This window comes from Bufo gargarizans, chromosome 11, assembly GCF_014858855.1.
Source record: "Bufo gargarizans isolate SCDJY-AF-19 chromosome 11, ASM1485885v1, whole genome shotgun sequence".
Lineage (NCBI taxonomy): Eukaryota > Metazoa > Chordata > Amphibia > Anura > Bufonidae > Bufo > Bufo gargarizans.
Genome location: NC_058090.1, coordinates 86,467,149 through 86,493,159, shown reverse-complemented (window position 1 = coordinate 86,493,159; position 26,011 = coordinate 86,467,149). Strand labels below are relative to the sequence as shown.

At 46.3% G+C, this 26,011-nt stretch overlaps 1 protein-coding gene across 2 annotated transcripts in view; it reads right to left on the bottom strand.

Moving 5' to 3' along the window:
• Positions 1 to 25,752, bottom strand: part of BMF (Bcl2 modifying factor) — a 46,315-nt gene extending 20,563 nt beyond the window's left edge. Inside the window, exons 1-3 of one of the 2 annotated variants that reach the window (XM_044272188.1) lie at positions 25,613 to 25,752; positions 6,380 to 6,675; positions 3,310 to 3,464 (exon numbers count right to left, since the gene is read on the bottom strand). In XM_044272188.1, the coding sequence (XP_044128123.1) occupies positions 3,310 to 3,464; positions 6,380 to 6,675; positions 25,613 to 25,653 (492 nt within the window). In that variant the 5' untranslated portion in view covers positions 25,654 to 25,752. The remainder of the gene's footprint in view (positions 1 to 3,309; positions 3,465 to 6,379; positions 6,676 to 25,612) is intronic. The other variant, XM_044272189.1, reaches the window with a different exon arrangement.
• Positions 25,753 to 26,011: the final 259 nt, after the last annotated feature.

Below are 26,011 nucleotides of genomic sequence, written 5' to 3'. Positions count from 1 at the left end.
AGGGGACCCACCACTATCAGCTGCACAGGGGTCTCATAGGCGAGGGGACCCACCACTATCAGCTGCACAGGGGTCTCATAGGCGAGGGGACCCACCACCATCAGCTGAACAGGGGTCTCATAGGTGAGGGGACCCACCACCATCAGCTGCACAGGGGTCTCATAGGCGAGGGGACCCACCACTATCAGCTGCTCAGGGGTCTCATAGGCGAGGGGACCCACCGCCATCAGCTGCCCAGGGGTCTCCTAGGCGAGGGGACCCACCACGATCAGCTGCACAGGGGTCTCATAGGCGAGGGGACCCACCGCCATCAGCTGCACAGGGGTCCCATAGGCGAGGGGACCCACCGCCATTAGCAGCACAGGAGTCTCATAGGCGAGGGGACCCACCGCCATCAGCTGCACAGGGGTCTCATAGGCGAGGGGACCCACCACTATCAGCTGCACAGGGGTCTCATAGGCGAGGGGACCCACCACTATCAGCTGCACAGGGGTCTCATAGGCGAGGGGACCCACTGCTATCAGCTGCACAGGGGTCCCATAGGCGAGGGGACCTACCGCCATCAGCTGCACAGGGGTCTCATAGGCGAGGGGACCCACCGCCATCAGCTGCACAGGGGTCTCATAGGCGAGAGGACCCACCACTATCAGCTGCACAGGGGTCTCATAGGCGAGGGGACCCACTGCTATCAGCTGCACAGGGGTCTCATAGGCAGGGGACCCACCGCCATCAGCTGCACAGGGGTCTCATAGGCAAAGGGACCCACCACTATCAGATGCACAGGGGTCTCATAGGCAAAGGGACCCATCACTATCAGATGCACAGGGGTCTCATAGGAGAGGGGACCCACCACTATCATAGAAACAAGGGTAGGCCATAAATATCAGATGGTGGATGAGGCCTCTTCCTAGACCAGTGATGTCACGTTCATTGGTTACATGACGTCTCTGGGCATGCGCCGAGCCCAGTGACGTCCGATGCTCGCTCTTCCCTGCTGACTGAGGGAAGAGCGAGCATCGGACGTCACTGGGCTCGGCGCATGCCCAGTGACGAGGATGAAGCTCCTGCCCTCAGTCTCCTGATGATCGCACAGGCGCAGCCCTCAGTGGGTACTGCGCCTGTGCGAGAGTTCGTTCGGCGTGAGGGAGGGGGAGGAGAGGGAGGAGAGGCTGTGGCAGGCTGGGGGCGGTTAGACAGTGCAAGGAAGGCGGGCTGGGCACTGTAAGAGGAACAAAACGCCCCTCTGGGCACATTCAGGACTCATTTGCATATCAATAAAAGTAGTTTTTTGCAGAAACTGCTGGACGGATTACAAGATAAAAGAGCACAGCCTAATCAAGGTAAGCTGTGCTTCATGGCTGCTTTAAAATCGTTTTTTGGGTTAGGGGAGGTGACAGAATCCCTTTAAGATAGAATGCTAAATAAAATGGCCAACGAGGGGTTGAAAATAATTTAAAAAACTCACCTCATCCACTTTATCGCGCAGGCATCCTCTTCTTTCTTCAGGACCTGCAAAAGGACCTGCGATGATGTCACCGCGCTCACCACGTGGTGACATCATTGCAGGTCCTGAAGAAAGAAGAGGATACCTGCGCGATCAAGTGGATAAAATACTGACGGCCTCCTGCTACAAATACCAGATAGGCCGGTGGCAACAATAGATCTGATACTGATGACCTATACAAAGGATAGATCACCAATAATAAAGTCCTGGAAAACCCATGTAACACTGACAGCCTATCCTCAGCATAGCCCATCAATGTTTGATTGTGGGGTTTTGCACAGGTAGACTTTGATGGGCCATCTTAATTCCTAGAAAACCCCTTTAACCACCTAACTGTTTTACCGGAGTCCAGCTCCCGCAGTGGGAAAAGTAGCTAACTGGAGCGGGAGGGCTGCTTTAGATGGTGATCTCCTGAATGGTAGCAGCTAGAAACATGCAACTGGTCTTGTTTGAAAGCTGACAGCTAAAGTCCAAGCAACAAAGGAGAAATCACTGTTAGAAATCAAGTCAAGAATAATCGCACTTTCAGCTGCATTTACTGCATCCTGATTTCTATCAGTGATATCTTCCTCTGTACTGAACGCATTCTGGTATTGTCTGAAAGCTTGGAATGTCTGTTTTCAAACAAGACCAGTGCATGTTAGGAGGTAGCAGCATCTAAAGCAGCCCTCTCCCCTCCGCTTAGCTACTTCTCCCACTGCTGGAGCTGGACTCTGGCAAAACAGTTAGGTGGTTAAACGTGTGAGTCCTTACCTGGACAAGACTTTATAAAATGCTGTAGATGCCTAGAGGGAAGCGAGGACGAATGATGAATCAAGATATAGAATAAGGCCCCATTCACATAACCATAGTGTGAGATCTCTGGATCCATGTGAAGTACAGGGCTGGTTCTAGCTTTGTTAGAAAGAGATTGTCATGTACTATAGGATGTCTGATTTTCATTTTGTACATTAATCATGGCATAAGGGCTTTAATTTTTTAAGTATTGTCCAATAATGTATGGCCAGTTGGCATACATTGCCAAAAAATGTCAAAAACTCATCCTGTCTGGCCTCTGTTTCTCATTAGAGGTAGAACTTATCTGAGGTTCTTCTAAGACCTTTAGACATTTTCTGATCAATAAATCTACATGCAAAAATCTATTCTCTAGAGGAAGTTCTGTGCCCTTTGCTCTTCTCTTGTTTGAAGATGCAGAAAATTGTTTCGTTTTTCTTTTTTAACATGTTCCATGTAAAATATTGTGCAATTTTGCCTTTGCTAAACCTGTTCTATAACTTTTCTTAAAGAACATTTTTATTTGAATTGCAAAAACTACATGGCAAGAGCTTCTTCACTTGCAGTATGAGCACAAGTAAAATCTACTCGAGCCCATTCCCTCTACTTCTTCTGCTTTAGGTATGTACAAAATACTAGTGGAGACCCCTTCGACCGCAGGACAAGCAAGGTACTGCTGCATTGTCCAAGCAGAAGATCCAAGCTGCATTTATGGATATAATCATGTTTATGGCAGCAACATCAGTCATACTTGGCCAAACACAGTGGTCAATTATCATTACAGCCACTACCGAATCGTAACCATAATTGACCAGGGTGCATATAATATTCAAACAAAATGGGACCTGAACCTCCTGCAATTTAGGATTAAATTTTGGAAGGTCTGTTTACAAGAAGCCATCGTAGATAACTACGAGGTGACATCACAGCATGTTCAACTCACCTTCATCAGTATGCAATATTAGTAGTGGTATTTTTATGTTCACCGATCTATGCCAAGACTACTAATTTAAAGAAACATTTGATTTTACCCTCTGTAGATGAAGTCTGTGGAACTGATCTCCAATGCACTGTAACTTTCGAGCAATCCTGCGCTCAGAATTCTGCTCCTGCCTCAGATGACCTGTCTCACTTCCAAACCGCAGGGTTAAGTTTGTAGGTGGGTGTAAGAGATATCCTGCATTTCCTACAACACAGAGACACCACTATTAAAGTCCAACTATGTAAGAAAGACATAAGCTTATATTAACCATAAATGCACAGAGATATAAGCAACACAAACATCCAAGCGGTATTCATCAGTGTAAAACCACACAAATTTACAGCAAACCATGGCTGCCTAATCTAACAAGCAAAAAACAATATGGAGTTGGACAACCTCTTTAAGCTGCAAAATAGCTCTCCTCCACGACCAAGGAAAACTGTCTTTCAAGTGCCACCTATTGAGAGTAGCTTCCTTGTGAGTCAATGTCTAGCCTTTTAAGAGGCCTTCAACATTACTAAAGGTATGAGCTCAACCTAGAATCTTCTCCATATGGAAAAGAAAACCGTCCGCCAACTGTTTCAGGGTTTTTGCCCATCATCAGTGCAGAGCAGGAACTAGTTGGGGAGTGAGAGGTCTGTGGCATGGGTATGAGGGGACAAAGTTTCTCCATGAGGAGAGCGCCAAGTTGCTGTAATGTTGGGTGCCTGGATAGCAGGCATTCAAAGATATTGTGCCTCTACTGTTAACATTAAATGGGTTGTCTGAGTGTTTAAAGGGGTTGTGCAGCCAGTACATATTGATGAACTATTAATATCTGATCGATGGGGGTACAACTACCAGCACCCCCGTCGATCAGCTGTTTGATGAGGAAGGCAGCACTTGTGTGAGGGCTACTTCCTCTTCAAGAGGACACTCCATGTCATCGCGGAAGTCTCAGCGGCACAGTGTAATTGCAAGTGCTTGTTCTGTTCACCTGAAGCACTTGTAATTACACCATGTTGCTGCCGCTGCAAGTGGGACAACGCGCAGTGTAATCTTGAAGAAGAAGCAGTGCTCGTATGACAGCTGATCAACAGGGGCGCTGGGAGTTGGACCTAGGTCATCAATATCAGAATTTTGAAAACCCCTTTAAAATGTCCCTTTTTATGTTGGAAATAGGAGACCATCAGCTTCCTACAGGCAAAGGCAAAGCTTGCTGCAGAAAAAGGCTGAAAGACTATGAAAGGAGATCCATGACCATTATGAGTGCTTTGACATGGATTGACTCAGGGATGTCCTATCTATTCTCTAATGCATGGGAAAATTAACCTATCAGTAAGTGGCTTCCATATGCTTTGTATCTTACAAAGTGATGTACATATGGGAAACAAGTTTTTCTACACAGTAGAGAACCAAAACTAGCACTGATCTTGGCACAAGTCCAATGTCTTTAATAAGAACCAGATTATTTTCCATCTCTACGTTACGTGGGCAGCCTGTGCCAATGATCATTTTACAGACTTGTTTCGGAAATATAGACTCACAGACATTACACAGTCATTAGAAATAAAAAAAATGCAATACAAAGATACAAATAATCTAGACCCCAATTGTTTATCAGGAAATTGTGATGGTCACAAACCAGAAAGTAGGATCTCAGGTCAGTTAGTGCTTAATATCAGGTTAGAGGTTGAGGACATCAGGAATCTCTGCTTTTCCTGTTTTGGATGCTATCAACCTTGAATGTCAGAGCCCTATGAACAATACTTAGGAAATGTTCTTCTAAAACCTAATATCTGAACACTATAAAAAAGAAACAACCTAACAATGCGTCTGCACACGAGATTTGTCATAGATCTCCATACAGCAGTATCTACCATGCAATTATGCTTGAGATGTTAAAGCCTACAATTGTTAGAGGTGTTGGCTTATGCATAAATGCCAAAGAAGAAGATAAGCAGCTGCTAAGGGCCTGAGGACCAACATGATAATGAAGGGAAACAGCTAGAGGGTTATACAGCTACTCTTTACCCTCAAATGCTGGACAAGGGGTTCAGATAACAACAAGAATTAGATTGTCCAATCTGGGGTTAGTGTTGTATGATATCATAAGCCAGAAGAAAAGCACAGCATTCAGTTTAATTTGTGCTGTAAGCCTTGGGTATGAAGTAACACCCCTGAGGTATGAGATTTTCAATATGGCTCCTCATAAATATTGATTAAAGGGGTTATCTAGGATTTTTTTTATTTAATTATCCCACCCAGTGGTATCTGTTCCCTGCCTCCTGGTTCCAGCACATTGGCTGTCCTTATAGAACTTGCAGTTCCTGCCTGTCCGTGTCCTGCACAGATGGGGTCAGGTGCCTGCTGCAGCCAATGACATGATGCATCATATGACCTAGTGATGTGATGCATGGGAGACACATCACTGCTGCACCCAGTCATTAGCTACAGCAGGCGCGTGACCCCTGCCAAATATGAAGCTTATCCTCGGGTTCCAGAGCCTGGCAGCAGTGGTGTGGGACCCAAGGAGCCGAAACCTAGCAGCGAGGAGCAGGTAAGTGTGCTTCCCTCTACCGGTCCAGCGATGTGGGAGGGTCTGACGAAAAGGCCCCCCAATGTGGACAACCCCTTTGAAGTCTCCATTCCTGTTCATTAATTTTACTATAAAGTATCTGCTTCCTCTATATCTGATCTCCTAACTGGTTGGCCTCTCTTATTACTTTTGACCCACAGTGAACGTAATTGGTCAAAGCCATTTTCGTACAAATCTCCAAATCTCCAAGGATCGTGTCAAGATCAGTAAACCGATCAGACATGATCAGACAATCTGCTTTGTGGAGAAGTTTCTATTGTATTGTTCATGTAAAACCAATAAAAAGCATGAGTACAAAGAAATTTAAGATTGCTTTTGCCCCCACTGCAGAAGTGGTCTTCTTTTTGGATTTGTAATGGAACATCATAGTTGGTAAACACATCCACTTTGCCTGGAAACCCATTACAAGTCAAATGGGTCCATTGGTTGATGTTTAGACCCTCATACAACAGGTCCAGTACAGTGAAAAGGAAACTATTAAACAACGGTACAACTTGTCGCTGACACGATGGGCACATACCCAAGACGATATGTCTCTTACCATAGAAAAGTCTCTGTGGAGATTCTGAAACGCCACATGGTAACATGACATCACCATTAAGAGAAGACGGCTCTAAGGTCTGAGTAGCTTTGTCTTTGGACTCTGTAATCCTGCATCCTGGACCACAGCAGTGAGATACAGTGAAGAGATGGAACCGGCCCAGGAGACAATTGTACGGAGGGCTCGGACTGAACATTGAAGTTGATGACGTTAAAGGTTCCCTGGAGAACTCAAAATCATCTGGATAAAACACATCATCATCCAGCTCATCTGAACTCCATCTATGCTCCATCCTGCTGGAGAAATGAAACATATATACATTACTATTTCAACCAGCAGGCTATAACATTGGCATATTAACACTAACAATTTAATGGAAGGACAAGATCAAGAACAAGATTGCAAGAACTCTGCCACCACTAGATAACCTCGGGACACCAACATCTGCGTAAACATTATAAAAATTCAGTTGCACAATATTGCACAATATTCAGACTGGGTTACAGAACGTCTGTGGCCTGCCATGGACACATGGGGCTGTATACAGTAAAGAGGTTGTCTACCACTAGAAGCGATGGCATTTCCATTTCTGATCACTTCATCCCAACAGTGAGCCTCCACTGATCCTCAGAATTAAGCAGGTGGATAAGACCTGAACTGGGAAAAATATCTTCCCAAGGCAATTGTATTGTATATGGGACTCCTTAAAATAATGGAACCCCAGCACTGGGACCTCTCATTCTGGAGAACGGAGATCTCAGGAACCCTGACATCCACAGTCCTGATAATATACGAATAAGAAGTAGAGGCATACACAGCTCTCATAGGACCCCATAGCAAGACTTAGTATGGCCCCCCTGCCCTTAGTATGGGTCACTCTCAGACAGTACAGAAGGCAAAGCGTAATGCCCCAGATCTCTAATCTAAATATAAAAAAGTTGCCTTTAACCTATTCACAATAGACAATTGGGATAAATACATTAATAAATCCCCTGCTTCTTCTCTATTACAAAGCTGGCTGCCTGCAGCCATCCCTAGGGGGAGCTCAGCGCATAGAATGTATACAATTACCACCGAAGCTGCAATAATCTCTTTGCATCGAGCTCCCCCTAGTGGTCGCTGCTTAAAAATACAGTGTTTTCACCTCCGAAGAGAAGAACTAGTTCAGTCCTGGGCTCCTGGGCTTTGTAGCAGTCGCGTGATCTGCCTCTATTGAAAGTAGGCCACGGGGTAGAGGTTTATGAGAGATACAGAAGAAAATCAAGCAAACAGCATTCTCCCAGTAGTTGAGGGTCCCAGTGGTGCAGCCCACAGTTATCAAGCATTTATGACATATCTTATTGATGGGGTGTTGGTTGTCAGACTCCCAATGATCTGATATTGATGAGTAATCCTGACTATCTCCATGTGTTAAGATGACCATACACCTCAATCATTTGACCGAGTTACTCTTTCTGACTCTCCCACCCATACACACATGTTCTTAATGGGAGAGGCATGTCTCCCGTAAGATCAAAGGATTGTGCAGATTAAAATCTAACATGTCCAACCCCTCTTTCCTTCGACATCTGCTGTCGGGGGAGAGTTCGGACACCCCCATACACATTAAATTATGCTCTCGTCCAGATATTATGAGCAGGTTTGGGCCTGAAGGTCTACATAACAAAATGTAATTTTTGGAATTCTGTTGGTTTGACATGAGTATTTATACCCTCATACTTACCAACATGTAGAGGTAAAATTGGGGACATTTAAGCCCCACCCCCTTAACAGTCTATTTTGGGCAAAATCGGGAGAGTTGCCAGCTCTGTATCCTAACTGCTTGAATGACGCTATTAATGAGTGTATACGTGAGCACATTGATGTGGATGGTCATTGGGGTCCACCCAATGTCACAGAAGATAGTGTTGTTAGGAGGACATTAGAGTCATTTAGCACAGAAGTAAAATATAATTTGTTTTCACATTTAACATACAAATTAATTAACGAAGGCGCTTTGAGACATTTGTGTATATTAGAGTCTAGTTTTTATGGGATGTATCCAGTGTAAACACAGTTTCAATGATTAGAACCTGGTTCCTCCAGCAACAAGATCGCCTTCAGGGGAACATATGTGGAAATGCTATCGGGGGAACAGGAAAAGAAATCCAAAAAGCCTCAGGCTCACTGCTATTAATCATCCCATGGTACCTGCACAATGGTCCCATTATTGACCTGCAAAGACAGTGCCCACCAGTCTCTGCTTTCTAGACCCCTTGACACATAAGAAAAGACTGCTCAGCCGATCGATGACCACAGCAGTGACTTGTGTTAGCTACAACTGGCGGAATCGGGCAATTTTTGCATGTCAAGAGGGGCCGGGAAGTAGAAAGCAGCTGGGTCAGGAAGCACTGGAATGGGAGAAGCAGGGCATCGGTAAGGTGATTATGATTCGCTTCATTATTTTCCACCGTTTTGACCTTATTTTTAAAAATATTGAATTGGCCGGACAGCTCCTTTAAGTAATTACCCAAGTATCCATCAAAATGATTTTCAAGATGGTGGATGGGACGTACAAATGCAGTACCCCAGTACCGTGTTTTAATGCAATGTTATGTTACGTTTTGCCATCCTGTGCAATGTTTGCACTGTACACCAGCAGGTGAGGTATGGTTGACAGTAGGGATGGGGTTAACCATCCCATTCCTCCCCTCTTGGTAGGAGTGGGCTGGTCCTACTTCCTGTCAAGAAAGGGCAGCGCTATAATAGCAAGTGAGGAGTGATGGAGCATGACCATCTGCTCCATAGGGTCTCAGGGACCAGAGATCCAGCTCCATCTGTGAGGAACACTACTCTAGGGAGACTGCAAGGTTTAGGGTTAGATATTCTTCAAAGCTACAGCATTTACAGTCAGCAGAGTGACCAGCAACCCCAGTTGTAGGTGAGGGGAAACATGTTAAGACACCCATCACCATAGTTCAGTTCAGGCAAACTCCAAAAGCCTGCATTTCACAGCGGACACCTACAGCCACAAGTGCCAGCTTATTTCTGTTAGCCATAAATTCAGGGGAGAGAGATCAGCGAGATAGCATACCAGAGGTGCTGTGGCAGTTACTTTGCCGGGCATCATCTGGGGAGATAATTGGCACTGTATACAACTAGAGAGAAAAAGAGAGAATTTTATTTACTAATTCTGGCCTGATTCCTTATACCTCCTTTTCACTGCACCTATGCCAAGGGAGCAACAGCCTGAGGGCGTACACCATGACACATCATCTCATCAGGCCTATCCTCTGCACTGGCTCCTCAGGGTCTCACTGCACAGAGCCCAAATGGCTCTGACATACTACTGATGGGTTGTGCCTGCTGCTAGAGAATCTCAAGGCTGAACAGAGAAAGGGGCTCAAAAAGTGAAATCTGTCATCACCGAACCCTGTTCACACACGGATCCCAACGTCTATAATAACTACATATTTTTTTACTGGAAAATTAGGGAGTATTATCACTTACTGTATACAAAGACTGCAGAGTCAGCCTCATCATATTACTATCTCCACGCATTCAGCTTCAATAAAGTCTACAATGCTCCAAACAAACAGTCCTGGGTATATTTAGATTTAATACTACCCACGCATACAGTACCTAGTAATCCAGTATGATTGTAACGTGCCGAAACTCGGATGCTTATCTTGCTGCAGGCCGGTGTTCTTCCTCACATGACCGGCCCTGTACATTTACATCAGTAACAAGAGGAAGTGAACTCTAGATTGTAATCTGCCTTTACTTCTTTCTGAGCTTTATGTCAAAAAGAGATCACACATGGTACTTCTGAAAGGTGAGAATTCTTTTTGGCACTTTGTTTTCATTCGGATTTGCCACTGAAATGGAGAAATATTGGGATGTAGATATGATTTGTAGAATTACAACTACAGGCCCATACTACCGGTAGCCAAAATGGCACCAAAAAATACACTGGACACCTAGTTATGAGTCTGACAGGAGAGAGGACATATCACATAGGACTCCATAGCAAAATGTAGTATGGGCCCCTTGACGTGGAACATAAAGTGCATCTCAACAGATTTATGAAGAACTTATAGTTTCTTTTTTATAGAGGAAGACATTTTTTGTAAAAAATTTAATTAAAAAACTCACCCACTTTATCCCACTTTCATAAATATGGCGCTTATTATGAACACCATATTTCTCAATGCATTTATACCACACAACACGCATAAAGTCATAGATATATCTGCTTTCTTTCACACAGTATATTATAAAACTGACTCCCTGCAGCCACCACTAGGGGGAGCTCACTGCATAGGAATGTATACAGTTACTAGTGAAACCAGTGAAAGCTGTAGAATCTCACTGAGCTCATCGTAGTGGGGGCAATGCAGTGAATTTACAGTGAATGGAAGGAGCAGTTCACAGTGGGCCCACCCTCCCCCCAGGCCTCATAGCAGTGACAAGGTCTGCCTCTATCACCGGTACGCCACTAGGATGTATTCATAAGGAAAGCTTTTCCGCCGCCCCTCAGGACAGTGATTGACAGGCTACACATACAGCAGCCAGCGTATTCTTCTAGTTTTCATAATAGTTTTTGTACTTTTTGGGCTACCTATAGCGGTTGTATACTGCTCTTATATAGGACCAAGGGGTTCTCAGGGCTACAGATATTGAAGACCTATTCTCAGGATGGCTAATCAATATCAGATCAATCGGGGTCTGACACCCAGCACCTCCACCAATTAGCTTGTTTGGGCAACTGTCCAGTTTACAGAGCAAAATCAGAAGGCTCCTACTGTGTAGTTTCTGCCACCATAATGGGAGCTGAGCTGCAGTACCCTGCACGGCCACTACACTGTGTATGGAGCACTCTGCTTACAGATCCATAGCGGCTGCCCGAAACAGCTGATCGGTGGAGGTGCTCCACTGATCTGAATTTTTCAAAAACTAGCAAGCAATGGCTTTTCATGCAGGTTCCTATTATACATGTCATGAAATATGGTCTATTTAAAGGAAAACTCCAGTTGTAACTGGAGTTGTAAAGTATCTGCAAAGTTACCCTTATTCTGGGTAAAAACTGAATTTTGCCTATACTCCATACTCCGAGGGCTGTTTTTTTTCTAGGAAGGGAAGTTATCAAATACTGAAGTTTGTAGAAGTTTATGTCAGATTGTGAAAGGTGTGGAGTAATTTATTGTAGCTGGAGCCAAATGTGCCAGCTCTGTGCAATATCAGGCGGGCGACTGGCTGAGCCACGTGACTCACTGTCTGCCGGAGCATGCGGGTTCAGACAGTCGCTTGTATATGATGAATATTTCTTAACATCATAAAATAAAAATCGGAACAGAATTGGTCTCTTTCTTAAAGGAGCACTAAACCTAGTAATGAATACTAAAAATTAACAAGAAATATAGTTACCCCCACCGTTTGCGCACTTTCTGCAGGATCCTGACAAAAACATTCATGAAGAATTCCTGCAGAGAACACAGAGATGGCTCCATCTTTGGCATTGCCAAGGGGAGAGGGACTTAAATGGTCACTGTTGCTTCGACAAACTAGCAATAGTACAGCTGAATAGAAGAAACATTGTAATATATCTTATCAGAGAAAATGCCTTTTTTCTCCCTCCCCTTCCTAAAGTCCATCTTGGAGACAACCTCACTGAAGGATCAGATGATATCCAACCCGCAGAAATCTATGGAGAGGGGAAGATGAGAAGGAGTGAGAATGTGAGATGCAGTAAGAGAGACAGAGGCGAAAATGAGTTTATTTAAAAAGACTGGAGCATACATGCTGCCTATAGATGTCCATGGAGAGGGGAAGAAAAATGCTGATAATTGGAGACCATGATAGGATATATTACAAAGTTTCTTATATTCTCCTGTTCTTTTGATTTGTACAATGTTTATTGAAACAACAGTTACCATTTAATAATCAGTTTGATTTACTGCAGATAGGATAGAGTAGGGAGGCTCCCGCTTCAGCCACTTGTCAGTTGTCAGCTAATTTTATATATTTTATATCCGTTTGCACAGCAGTACATGTCATGCGCAGCCGCCCTCCATTCATTTATATGGGTCCGCCGAAAATAACCGAGCGGTGGCCGGACACGCACGGTGTGGTCCCATTTACTTCTATGGGGAGAGCACTTGGTGGTGGCCGGACCGGAGTCCTCCAACCACTGCTTTGCCTGCTCCGTTCTCGATATAGGTGCGGATCCAGTGGTGGTATATATCCTTATATATGCCCCCATTGTCTCAGATGAGACAACCCCTTTAATTCTCAGGCTCCTCTTCTGCAATCCAAGATGGCCACACCACTTCTCAGACTATCTGGTGCACACCTGGCAATGTAATTGGAGTGTGTAGCTTATGTGGGACCGAGTGCATGAGGAAAATTATAATACTGTAGACCCTATGATGCATGTCCATACCTTGTTCTTTGTGCCTGGATCAATAGAAATGTCTGGAACCGGTCATTTAACAATAAAGAATAAAATACCCGTAGATAAGAAAAATCTAATTACTAATTTATAGAAGCTTATTGACTTGAACGTCCAACACTGAATAGATAAGCGCTATAACCTGAACATAACCTCTGGCATCCTTATCATTGGAGGGGGTTTACCTGAGAAAAGTACAATAGGGTTTTTCCAGTTATGTGTACATTCTGTGAAGCCTACAAATTGTGCAATGGAAAATTCTGCAACTTTCTAATGTTCTTTGTGTTTCCATTCTTCTCACCATATTCAGGATCTGGTTGCTTTCAGAAGAGCAACTGAGCCATTTATGGAACATTTGTGGTTAAAGCCCTTAAAGTAACAGTAACTGTAGAAAACATACAGAAACATACACAAAAAAAACAACTTTATCTATATATCTTGAAAACTGTGACTGTATACTGAGAAGTCCCACATATGGGTCCCAGGAGATCAGACATTTTCCTTCCTATGTTTCAATATAGGTTGGCTATACAGAAGGAGCCTTCCTCCACTGCCCTTCCCCAATAAGACAGCAGAAATACTAAGCTCCACCCCCAAGGAGCAGCAAAAAAATTCTGCAGACTGAAAAACGTACTTTTATCATTTATTTTTAAGATTACTGCCCCTCTAAGAGGGCACACATGCAGCTGGCAAATACTATTATGGGAGCTTCTGTGACTTACTTATGAATGTTGGAACCAGTGAAGAAGGCAACGTGTAAAATTGGGGCACTAATAGTAGCAATTTGACAGGGAATATAATATGTAGGTTGTTTCATATTTATATGGTAAGGTAATAGGCTTGTTTTTAGGAAGCATGTGTGGGGCTTGGTGTTTTTCTTTTCATAAAGAAGAGGTTAGGGTATGATAACCTAATAGTAGGTCACCAACGTTGTTTAGGGCAACAAAGCTGATACATTTGCCCCATTGGGTAATTGTATATACAAAGGTGGTAGAAACATAAATGTGTGTCTATGACTGAGGCACTGGAACTGGTAGTCTACGGGTATTGTGGTTGGCACTGAGATACCATGGAGCCAGTGGCGGATTACAATAGGGACGTTCGGGTCGGCAGCCCCGGGCCCAGCACCGCTGGGGGGCCCAACGCTGACCCGAACGCCCACATACTGCTGCGGGGCACGGGAGCGCATAGCTCCCTGTCCCGTCCGCGATCACCGCCATAGGCTTCAGGCCTTGAAGGCCTGAGGCCTATGCGGTAGAGAAATCCCGGCGCAGGCGTGCGTGATGACGTCATCGCGCGCCTGTGCCGGGACGCAGCACTGTGACGCGCCTGACTCTGCGAGCAAGCGCCTGGCCCTGGACATACAGTAGGTGAGTATTTATCTTTTCATTTTTTTTGTTCATTTTTTTAATTTTTTATTTCATGTGCCTACTTTGGGGGGGGGGGGGCCACACAGGAGGACATATTAGGGAAGTAAAATCGAGTACATTGGGGGGGGGGGGGGAATGTGGGGGCTGTATGGGGCCAAATTATTATGGGAGGGAATACTATGTGGGGGCTAATTACTATGTGGGGGCAAATTGCAATGTGGGGGCAGTGTGGGGGCAAATTGCTATGTGGGGGCAGTGTGGGGGCAAATTGCTATGTGGGGACAGTGTGGGGGCAAATTGCTATGTGGGGGCAGTGTGGGGGCAAATTGCTGTGTGGGGGCAAATTGCTATGTGGGGGCAGTGTGGGGGCAAATTGCTATGTGGGGGCAGTGTGGGGGCAAATTGCTATGTGGGGGCAGTGTGGGGGCAAATTGCTATGTGGGGGCAGTGTGGGGGCAAATTGCTATGTGGGGGCAGTGTGGGGGCAAATTGCTATGTGGGGGCAGTGTGGGGGCAAATTGCTGTGTGGGGGCAAATTGCTATGTGGGGGCAGTGTGGGGGCAAATTGCTATGTGGGGGCAGTGTGGGGGCAAATTGCTATGTGGGGACAGTGTGGGGGCAAATTGCTATGTGGGGGCAGTGTGGGGGCAAATTGCTGTGTGGGGGCAAATTGCTATGTGGGGGCAGTGTGGGGGCAAATTGCTATGTGGGGGCAGTGTGGGGGCAAATTGCTATGTGGGGGCAGTGTGGGGGCAAATTGCTATGTGGGGGCAGTGTGGGGGCAAATTGCTATGTGGGGGCAGTGTGGGGGCAAATTGCTATGTGGGGGCAGTGTGGGGGCAAATTGCTGTGTGGGGGCAAATTGCTATGTGGGGGCAGTGTGGGGGCAAATTGCTATGTGGGGGCAGTGTGGGGGCAAATTGCTGTGTGGGGGCAAATTGCTATGTGGGGGCAGTGTGGGGGCAAATTGCTATGTGGGGGCAGTGTGGGGGCAAATTGCTATGTGGGGGCAGTGTGGGGGCAAATTGCTATGTGGGGGCAGTGTGGGGGCAAATTGCTATGTGGGGGCAGTGTGGGGGCAAATTGCTATGTGGGGGCAGTGTGGGGGCAAATTGCTATGTGGGGGCAGTGTGGGGGAAATTGCTATGTGGGGCAAATTGCTATGTGGGGGCTGTGTGGGGGCAAATTGCTATGTGGGGCAGTGTGGGGGCAAATTGCTATGTGGGGGCAAATTGCTATGTGGGGGCGGTGTGGGGGCAAATTTCTATATGGGGGCAGTGTGGGGGCAAATTTCTATATGGGGGCAGTGTGGGGGCAAATTGCTATGTGGGGGCAGTGTGGGGGCAAATTGCTATGTGGGGGCAGTGTGGGGGCAAATTGCTATGTGGGGGCAGTGTGGGGGCAAATTGCTATGTGGGGGCAGTGTGGGGGCAAATTGCTATGTGGGGGCAGTGTGGGGGCAAATTGCTATGTGGGGGCAGTGTGGGGGCAAATTGCTATGTGGGGGCAGTGTGGGGGCAAATTGCTATGTGGGGGCAGTGTGGGGGCAAATTGCTATGTGGGGGCAGTGTGGGGGCAAATTGCTATGTGGGGGCAGTGTGGGGGCAAATTGCTATGTGGGGGCAGTGTGGGGGCAAATTGCTATGTGGGGGCAGTGTGGGGGCAAATTGCTATGTGGGGGCTGTGTGGGGGAAAATTGCTATGTGGGGGCAGTGGGGGGAAATTGCTATGTGGGGCAAATTGCTATGTGGGGGCTGTGTGGGGGCAAATTGCTATGTGGGGCAGTGTGGGGGCAAATTGCTATGTGGGGGCAAATTGCTATGTGGGGGCGGTGTGGGGGCAAATTTCTATATGGGGGTAGTGTGGGGGAAACTATCGTGTGTGGGGAAATTGCTATGTGGGGAAAAATTACTATATGGGGCAGTGTGGGGGCAAATTACTATGTGGGGGCAGTGTGGGGACAAATTACGATATGGGGCAGTGTGGGGGCAAATTACTATGTGGGGACAGTGTGGGGTAATTTCTATGTGGGGGCAAATTACTATGTGGGGAAAACTATTGTGTGGGGGCAAATTACTATGTGGGGGCAGTGTGGTGGAAATTACTATGTGGGGCAGTGTAGAGCAAAGTACTGTGTGGGGGGCAAACTACTATATGGGGGCAGTTTGGGGGAAATTACTGTGTGGGGGCAAATTACTATGGGGGGATTACTATGTGGGGGCAGTGTGGTGGAAATTACTATATGGGGGTGTTGCTATTCCACCTTTCATATTTGACGGCTCTTTTGGAAATCCAGTTCTACTTTACACCAGTTTGATAAATTACCCCAATTATGTCTATAAGGGTCAATATTTTTTCAGCAGTATAGTTCCTGGGGCATTGGGAAGCACAACGGGCACAGTATTGGGGGTGGCAGGATGACGCTGTGGGGACACCAGGATGAGGAGGTTGATGGAAAAATTGAGAAATCTAATGTGTCTGTGTTACAAACTGTAGAGATGAGATGTGGCTGAAAGAATTTGCCATGGCGGTCTGGGTCAAATGGAGGAGAAGAGGAAAGAGAAGGTCTACATGACAGGAGATGTCACTGGATGTAAGAGGTATGTGGTGCTGTATTCTCCTCCATGTCTTTTTTATTACAATTATATGTATTTTAAATTCGGTGACTACATTTTTCAGTTTACGACCCAATTTGGGGTATTTTTTTTTAGTCTGAAGATGTCATATGGCCTAAGAAGAGACTGTGGCGCCCATAATGCACCGCAGCCTCTTCATACAAAAAAAACCAAAAAACTAAAATGGAGGAGAAGGGGGGGGGGGGGGGGGGGCCAAGTTTGGTAGACAGCCCCGGGCCTATCATGCACTTAATCCGCCCCTGCATGGAGCTGGTACTCATTGGGCACTATTGCATGACACTGATAAGGGGGCACTGTTGCTGGAAGTATGGCATCAATATCAAAGTATTTTAGTATGTGAATTCTATTATGGGGGAACTGTGACTGGCCAACACTCTAGGGCTGGTCAGCAAACAGACAGCAATCACTACTCCTGAACCCCCCCCCCCCCCCCAAAAAAAAAAGTCTTATCTCCCCAAGAACGAAAGGATCAGCCAGCTGAAATCCAACTGCCCAATCCTTATCTTCCCCAACATATTACTAGACTACGCCCCTGTCAGACACCTCTGACGGCAGGTTATCTCTTCTAAGAACATAAGGATCAGACATGTTGAAATCCAGCTGCCCAATCCTTATCTCCCCCCAGCATCTGCTGTTGTGGAAGAATCACTGAAGTCAGTAAAATGGTCCAACATTTATCTAATTTATATTACTAGACTACGCCCCTGTCAGACACCTCTGACGGCAGGTTATCTCTTCTAAGAACATAAGGATAAGACATGTTGAAATCCAGCTGCCCAATCCTTATCTCCCCTTGGCATCTGCTGTTGTGGAAGAGTCAGGATGCCTCACTGAAGTCAGTAAAATGGTCCAAAATCTATCTAATTTATATTACTAGACTACGCCCCTGTCAGACACCTCTGACGGCAGGTTATGTCTTCTGATGAGAAGATAAGGATCAGACATGTTGAAATCCAGCTGCCCAATCCTTATCTCCGCCAACATCTGTTGCCGGTGGAATGTCAGGACACCATCATACAACGTTAGATGGTCAGCCACTCCCTCCAGAATCAGTGGCTTTAGGCACTCCAGCTGTAGTAAAACTACGACTCCCAGCATGCTCCATTCATTTCTATGGAGTTCTGAGAACAGCCAAGTTAGGCCTCTTTCACACTTGCGATGTCCGGATCCGGTGTGTACTCCACTTGCCGGAATTACGCCAGATCTGGAAAAACGCAAGTGAACTGAAAGCATTTGAAGACGGATCCGTCTTCAAAATGCTTTCAGTGTTACTATGGCAGCCAGGACGCGATTAAAGTCCTGGTTGCCATAGTAGTAGTGGGGAGCAGTATACTTACAGTCCGTGCGGCTCCCCGGGCGCTCCAGAATGACGTCAGAGCGCCCCATGCGCATGGATGATGTGCCATGTGATCACGTCATCCATACGCCTGGGGCGCCCTGACATCACTCTGGAGCGCCCCGGGAGCCGCACGGACGGTAAGTATACTGCTCCCCCGCTCCCCACTACACTTTACCATGGCTGCCAGGACTTTAGCGTCCCGGCAGCCATGGTAACCATTCAGAAAAAGCTAAACGTCGGATCCGGCAATGCGCCGAAACGACGTTTAGCTTAAGGCCGGATCCGGATCAATGCCTTTCAATGGGCATTAATTCCGGATCCGGCCTTGCGGCAAGTCTTCAGGATTTTTGGCCGGAGCAAAAAGCGCAGCATGCTGCGGTATTTTCTCCGGCCAAAAAACGTTCCGTTCCTGAACTGAAGACATCCTGATGCATCCTGAACGGATTTCTCTCCATTCAGAATGCATTAGGATAAAACTGATCAGGATTCTTCCGGCATAGAGCCCCGACGACGGAACTCTATGCCGGAAGAAAAGAACGCAAGTGTGAAAGAGCCCTAAGGGTCCATCTTGGGAGTCATAGTTTTACCACAGCTGGAGTGCCGGAGGTCGGCCATCACAGTCCTAAGGTTATTGAGAAGTGACTAACTCATGTCAATAACCCTGGCAGGACAGAGATAAGACAGTCAAAGATGACGAAGGATGTGTAATCATAGTAAATACCACTATAATAAACCTTTTATGACACAGATACAGAGGAACCTAATGAAATATTATTTCTTAGCTACTGTATCTTTAATGTACTTCTTAATTGCTGCATGTGAACTCCAGTAGGGCTCCGAGGAGCGGCAACGTATTTTATAGGGTACTAATGAGCATCTAAAGTAAACTTCCCATAACGATGGCCCCATAACCCCTCATTTCTCTACAGAAGTCACCAGGAAATGCCACATTATATATGTATATCCTGTCTGTAGGAAGGGTTAAAGACTCCTTTGTTTCAATTAACTAAGGCAGATGCGTAACTTAAAGGGGTTGTCCCACAAATAATATTCAACATTTTTGCCACCAGCATTTGGACATGAATACTATTAAAAAGTTATTGCAATCACAACATTTGCGCTAAATGCAGTTTTTTCTTTTCTTTACTTCTCTGTCCACCTTGCTGAGGTGGTCGTACATGCTCAGTTCCATACTTCAACAGCCACCAGCTGTGACAGTTACCTATATAAACATTTAAATAAAGATGGATTTATTTTAGAAGATTGCTGGAGTTTTTCTGGAGCTTGATGGAATGCACTGATCAAACACTGACCTTAGGCCTTAGGCTACATTTACACAACCATATGTGCTTGCGGTCCGCAAAACACTGATCCACCAAAAATACGGATGCCGTCCTTTTGGCATATGTACTGCATCAGTTTTTTTTTTTGCGGATCCATTGTAACAATGCCTATCCTTGTCCGTAAAACGGATAAGAATATGACATGCTGTACATTTTTTGTGGGGCTACAGAACGGACATACGGATGCAAACAGCACACGGTGTGCTGTCCGCATTTTTTTTGCGGACCAATTGAAATTAATGGGTCCTCATCCAATCCGCAAAAAAACTGAACGGACACGGAAACAAAATAATGCACACGACCGTTCCGTTTTTTGCGGTCCACAAACCGCGGATCCGCAAAAAACGGAAGCTGCCCGTGTGCCTTCTGCAATTTGCAGAACAGAAAGGGCGGCCCATTGTAGAAATGCCTATTCTTGTCCGCAAAGCACGGACAGCCTTTAATATAACTGCCTATTCTTGTCCGCAAAGCACGGACAAGAATGGGACAGGTTATATTTTTTTTGCGGACCACGGAACGGAGCAACGGATGCGGACATCACACGGAGTGCTCTCCGCATCTTTTGCGGCCCCATTGAAGTGAATTGGTCCGCTTCCGAGCCGCTAAAACTGTGGCTCGGATGCGGACCAAAACAACGGCCGTGTGCATGAGGCCTTATTCCACCCCTGGTTTTGGCTCACAATCACTGATGGAAAACACGGACTGTGTGAATAAGGCCTCATGCACACGACCGATGTTTCATTCCTTGTCCGTTGTTCCGTTTTTCATGATTTTCTGTGGACCAATTGACTTTCAATGGGTCCGTTGAAAACTCGGCTGATGCATCGTTTGTCATCCGCGTCCGTGATCCATGGTTCCAGTCCGTCCAAAAAATATAACCTGTCCTATTTTTTTCAAGGAAAACGGTTTGCGGATCCATTCAAGTCAATGGGACCGTGAAAAAACGCGGAGGCACACAAGATTGTCATCCGTGTCCACGCGTCCGCGTCCGTTTTTTTCCTATCATTTGCATGGCAAACTTGACTTTTTTTTACTTTTCTTCATGTCTGGTGGTCCTCCAAAAATAAAGGAAGACACACGGAAACAAAAACGGATCACGGAACAACGGAACCCCATTTTGCGGAACGGAACACAACAACGGTGGTGTGCATGAGGCCTTAGCATGGAAAGTTATTGTCTGACAAATACACTAAGTAACAAGCAAAGCTTTATTATTGTATCATGAAAAGTAACATCATTTCCTCATAAAGTCTGTGTAACATGGTTTTCAAGATCTCTGCTTGCAGTCATTCAATGGAAACCTTCATTGTCTTGTGACCCAGATTTCTCTGTAAGTAAACAGTAGTGGTTCCGAGAGTGATCGTTGCTCTAGCACTGACACTTAAAGGTGTTGTCCGGTTCCAAAATCAAAATTCTGTTTTTGTGCTCCTGACACCCCTCTACATGCAGACAGATGCCCCCAATACTTGTTTTTCATTTTTGCGCTTTTCTTCCCCTGTTTGTTCTTCAGACTCTCCTGTGTAAGGCCTAGAATGTATTGGCTTCTTTGAGGCAGAGCTGTTTACATTCTTCAGTTTCCTGCTTAGTTCTTTCCTAACTTTAGGCTACTTTCACACTTGCGGCAGAGGATTCCGTCGCCGGAACTGCCTGCTGGATCCGGCAATCCGGACGCAAACCGATGGCATTTGTCAGACGGATCGGGATGCCATCCGGAAAAAACGGATCCGGTATTATTATTTTTTTTACATTTTTAAAGGTCTGCGCATGCGCAGATTGGAAAGCCGGATCCGTTTTGCCGGAATACTTAATGCTGGATCCGGCACTTATACACTTCAATGTAAATTAATGCCGGATCCGGTGTTCCGGCAAGTGTTCAGTATTTTTAGCCGAAGAGAAAACTGCAGGATGCTGCGGTATTTTCTCCGTCCAAAAAACGTAAGAGGGACTGAACTGATGCATCCTGAACGGACTGCTCTCCATTCAGAATGTATTAGGATAAAACCTGTGATGGAAAACAAAAACACTAGTGTGAAAGTACTCTTATTCATACTCAAGCTTGGCTGCACTGCACGGAGATGAGTGATAGGCGGTCCCTGTCTGCAATAACCGCGCCTACTATACCTCCTGTGGCCATATTACTACACTCACAAAGGAATCCTGCTAGAATTATATTAGTAATTTGAATAGCGTAAGACAATCCCAATAGGAAGCAGTTTCTGACGCTTCCCTCACTGTAAGGCTACATGCACACGACCGTTCCGTTTTTTGCGGTCCACAAACCTCGGATCCGCAAAAAACAGAAGCTGCCCATGTGCCTTCTGCAATTTGCAGAACAGAAAGGGCGGCCCATTGTAGAAATGCCTATTCTTGTCCGCAAAACGGACAAGAATAGGACATGTTATATTTTTTTGCGGGGCTACGGAACAGAGCAAAAGATGCGGACAGCACACGGAGTGCTGTCCGCATCTTTTGCGGCCCCATTGAAGTGAATGGGTCCGCCTTTTTGCGGACGAAAACAACGGTCGACCAAAGCAGCGGTCGTGTGCATGAGGCCTAAACCTGTAAGTACGAGCCGGAGGAGATACCACCGCATGTGCAGTGCATGTGTGTACGGAGCCGGAGCAGAGATACCGGCGCATGCGCACTGTAATTGTGCATACTGCGCCTGCGTTGGGGAAGAAGACGGAGGCCGTAGGAAGAAGACGATCCGTCTCCTGCTCAAGGCAGGAAGAGAAGAGCGGAAGACTAGGAGACAGACTTTGCCCGGAAGCACAGAAAAGCCAGCTGGAGGGACCACGTGACCGGGAGGCAGATCTCAAGAACGGCTGCACTGTGGAAGGTAGGTATGTGAGCAATAATCTTTCCTCCACAGGTTAGCTTTTCATAGCCAAAAATAGGTTAAGCCCGGAGAACCCCTTTAATGCCGGAAGTACACAGCTCCATCCATTGTGTAGTGGACAGAACAGTAACTGCAGCACTGTTCCCACTGGAGTGAATGGGGGCAGTGCTGCAGTTACCAGCTCCGTCCACTACACAATGGATGGAGATGTTTAGTTCCGATGCCAACTTCCAGGGCCAGAGCCACTCTAATACAGTTTATCAGTGGGTAGCAGGGTGTCTGACCCCATCTGATTATATATTGATGGCCTATCTTAAAGATAATATTACAATCCTGGACAACCCCTTTAAGGACACAGAATACATCCATATTTCAGCCAGACTACGAGTTTACAAATCTGAATTCACAAGAGAAGTTAACTAGCGTCTTTTTAGTGTGTTTTTCGATTCTGCACATGAACTGTGACAATGACGTAAAAATATGCGCAGTATGAACAGCGCTGTGTTTCCGGGGAGCTGTTTTTGAAGCATATTATGCCTCACATTTAGCTGTGTGAATACACCCTTAGTGGTTGCTTTGTCTTTTATCTACTTCCTAGTTCCATTTTGCAGATCTCTTTTCCCGTAATGTTTTTATTTTTGCCTCTTTACCTCCCCGATCACAATGCTCGCCAAGAACCTAAACAATGTTGTGAAAGTAGTTGTGGGAGGGCTTTGTGGGAGTCAACACGTCAGCCTAGCGCTGCTGAGTCATGTTTGGAAACTGAGAGCAGAACACGCTTGTGGGAGCAGCTGATCGCTAACAAAAACAGGAGATAAACTCCACTGCTGGTCGTCAACTTGGTCTTCTTTCACACTTGCTTCGACTTTGCAAGAAAAAAAAACTTGGCGTTTCAGTCTCAATACAAAGTGCAAGGACATAGTTCAACAAGAATAACTTTTAAAAAAAGGATATCCTCACTGGAACATTCTCTTCATAGTAAGCTGAACACAGGGTGTTTAATTTCCCTGCAGCTCCTCCACAGGTGAAAAGAAGCATTACACATTCCAGATTGATATCCTTAGGCTCTTTGACTATACCCAACCTAATATGTTACATACCAAGTTCTAATGCCATTAGTCCATTAAAAAGCAGTTTTTACTCCTTTTCCAACACCCAAACAAGAACCATCTGTCAAATGCCCGGCTCTAACAAGGTAAGCAATGGCGTAGCTAGAAATGACTGGGTCCCACAGCACCCTACCTTTAATTCAGCTTCTGGCATTGAACCCTGGCTTGACTATCACATTTGGCCCCAGCAGCGCCACCTTGTAACTAAAAAAGTCCTGAACGTTTTTTAGAATGACAGTGCCCCACTGATGCCATCTCTTGACAGATGCACTTACCCCATAGAGTACAGCACCAGGTTTACTGCTCGCTCTGATGACTTTTTAGGTGCCTACTGTGCGCGCTGGTTGGTCATATAATCCCCGGTCACTGCCTGCATTGGGTATACGGCGTATCAGCTGCCAGAAGCCGTAAAACAGATGTGGGGTGAACAGCTGCCGGACGCAGAGTGGATGCAGCTGATTCAAGCCTGACATCTGCTGCTTGTTTATCCCGAGTCAACCCTAAGCGGCGGGTCGCTTCTGCTGACACTACTTACCCAGTATATTATGCTTCATCTAACAGGCTCTGTCTGAACAGACCACATCAAAACCCAACTATAAAAGTTTAGCTGATCAAAGATCAAAGGACATCGTCACACGAGACTGCGAAATATCTCACCGTTATTGGCACAATTGTACGATTGCTCACAGTAATTCCTATCTGGAAGAGATTTGACCAGCGTGGCTTACCCAGGCATGACAAACCAGCGGAGGGGACTGAGAATGCTTTGGCATGGGACTGATGACATCATCATTTCCAGGGTGATGACATCACTTAAAGGGGTTATCCCATGATGATTGCAAAAAAAAAAATGAAACTGACACATCATACAGTACATGACAGTCTCTTTCTAACACAGCTAGAACCAGCCCTGGACCTCACATGGATCCAGAGATCTCCCCAATCATTGCTCTGCTAGGTTTATATCAATCTGACAGCTGAAGGGGAGTGTCTTTTCTCAGGGGTGTGTCCTTTCTGCTGCAGCTCTCTCCCTATCACAGCTCAGGGAGTGTGTCCTTCGTGCTGCAACTTCCTATCACAGCTCATGGGGCATGTTCTTTCTGCTGCAGCTCTCTCCCTATCACAGCTCAGGGGATGTTTCCTTTTTGCTACAGCCATATCACAACTCAGGGAGTGTGTGCTTTATGCTACAGCTCTCCCTTTTACAGCTCAGGGGTTAGTCCTTTCTGCTGCAGCTCTCTCATAACTGAGGAAGTGTATCCTTTCTGCTCAGCTCTCTCCCTATCACAGCTCAGGGGGGCATGTCCTTTCTGCTGCAGGTCTCTCCCTATAACAGCTCAGGGGGGCATGTCCTTTCTGCTGCAGATCCCTCCCTATAACAGCTCAGGGGGGGAGTTTCCTTTCTACTGCAGATCTCCCCCTATAACAGCTCAGGGGGGCATGTCCTTTCTTCTGCAGATCTCTCCCTATAACAGCTCAGGGTGGCATGTCCTTTCTGCTGCAGATCTCTCCCTATAACAGCTCAGGGGGGGAGGCGTTTCCTTTCTGCTGCAGATCTCTCCCTATACCTGTCACAGTCACAGTAAACAGGACTGGTGCCAGTTGAAGGATGCAACTAAGCATGTGCGACCACCTCTGTGAGGTGGACAGAGAAACAAGGTAAAGAGCTAACAGCAGGTGTCGCTATACAGATAGAGTTTATGGAATAACCCACTGGTTATACTACATGTCTAATTACATGCAATTACAACAGTATTCAGATTCGGGTGCTGCAGAATATTTGAGTATTTTCTGGGGCGTCACATTTAATAAGACATGCTCAGCCATTGGTCCCATCCATAGAGTAAGTAAAATCCAACCAGTGGTCAACGTCTCTAACAAGCTCCTCTGGTGACAGTGTCCTTACTGGAGAAACTGTGAGTGATAAAACAGCCTGGAGCACTACAAATCACAGCAAGCTAACAGAGCTGATAGAGAAGCAGAAGGCGAGGGCTCAGCACCGGTCACACCACCATCAGCCCCATCATCCCATTATACTCTCACCTTACCCTAGTCACAACAGTGCCATAGTGAAGAGCGTGCCCCATCTACCAGCTGTCCTCACAGAGGACACCCCCCCTTAATGCCTATACAGGTGTAAAGAATAAAAGCTGCCCCGAGTACTCACTCCTGAGAGTCTCCCTCCTGGAGGCTGAGGATTGTGTTCATTAAAGTGCATGTAAGTGCACCGAGCGGTGTCTGCTGCCGGGGAGGGACAGGCTGTGATTGGCAGGAGGAGCAGTCACTTCTCCCCCCCTGTGTCCTGGATACTGGCCGCCTTCCCTCCAGTCACTGTGTCCTGTACATTGTGTATGTAGCCAGCCTTATCCAATAACAATGTGCTTCACAGCCCTGATGTCCTCCCCACTGTGCAGTAATCTGAGGATACTGGCCTCCTCCATACCCTCCCTGTCACTGCTTAGAGGGTCACTTCCCTTCCCGCTCACTCCTGGACGTTAAGGCAGATGTAGCAGAGCTGGGGGGGTTTGTAAACTCATAACAATGAGATGGTTTGCCTGAAGCTATA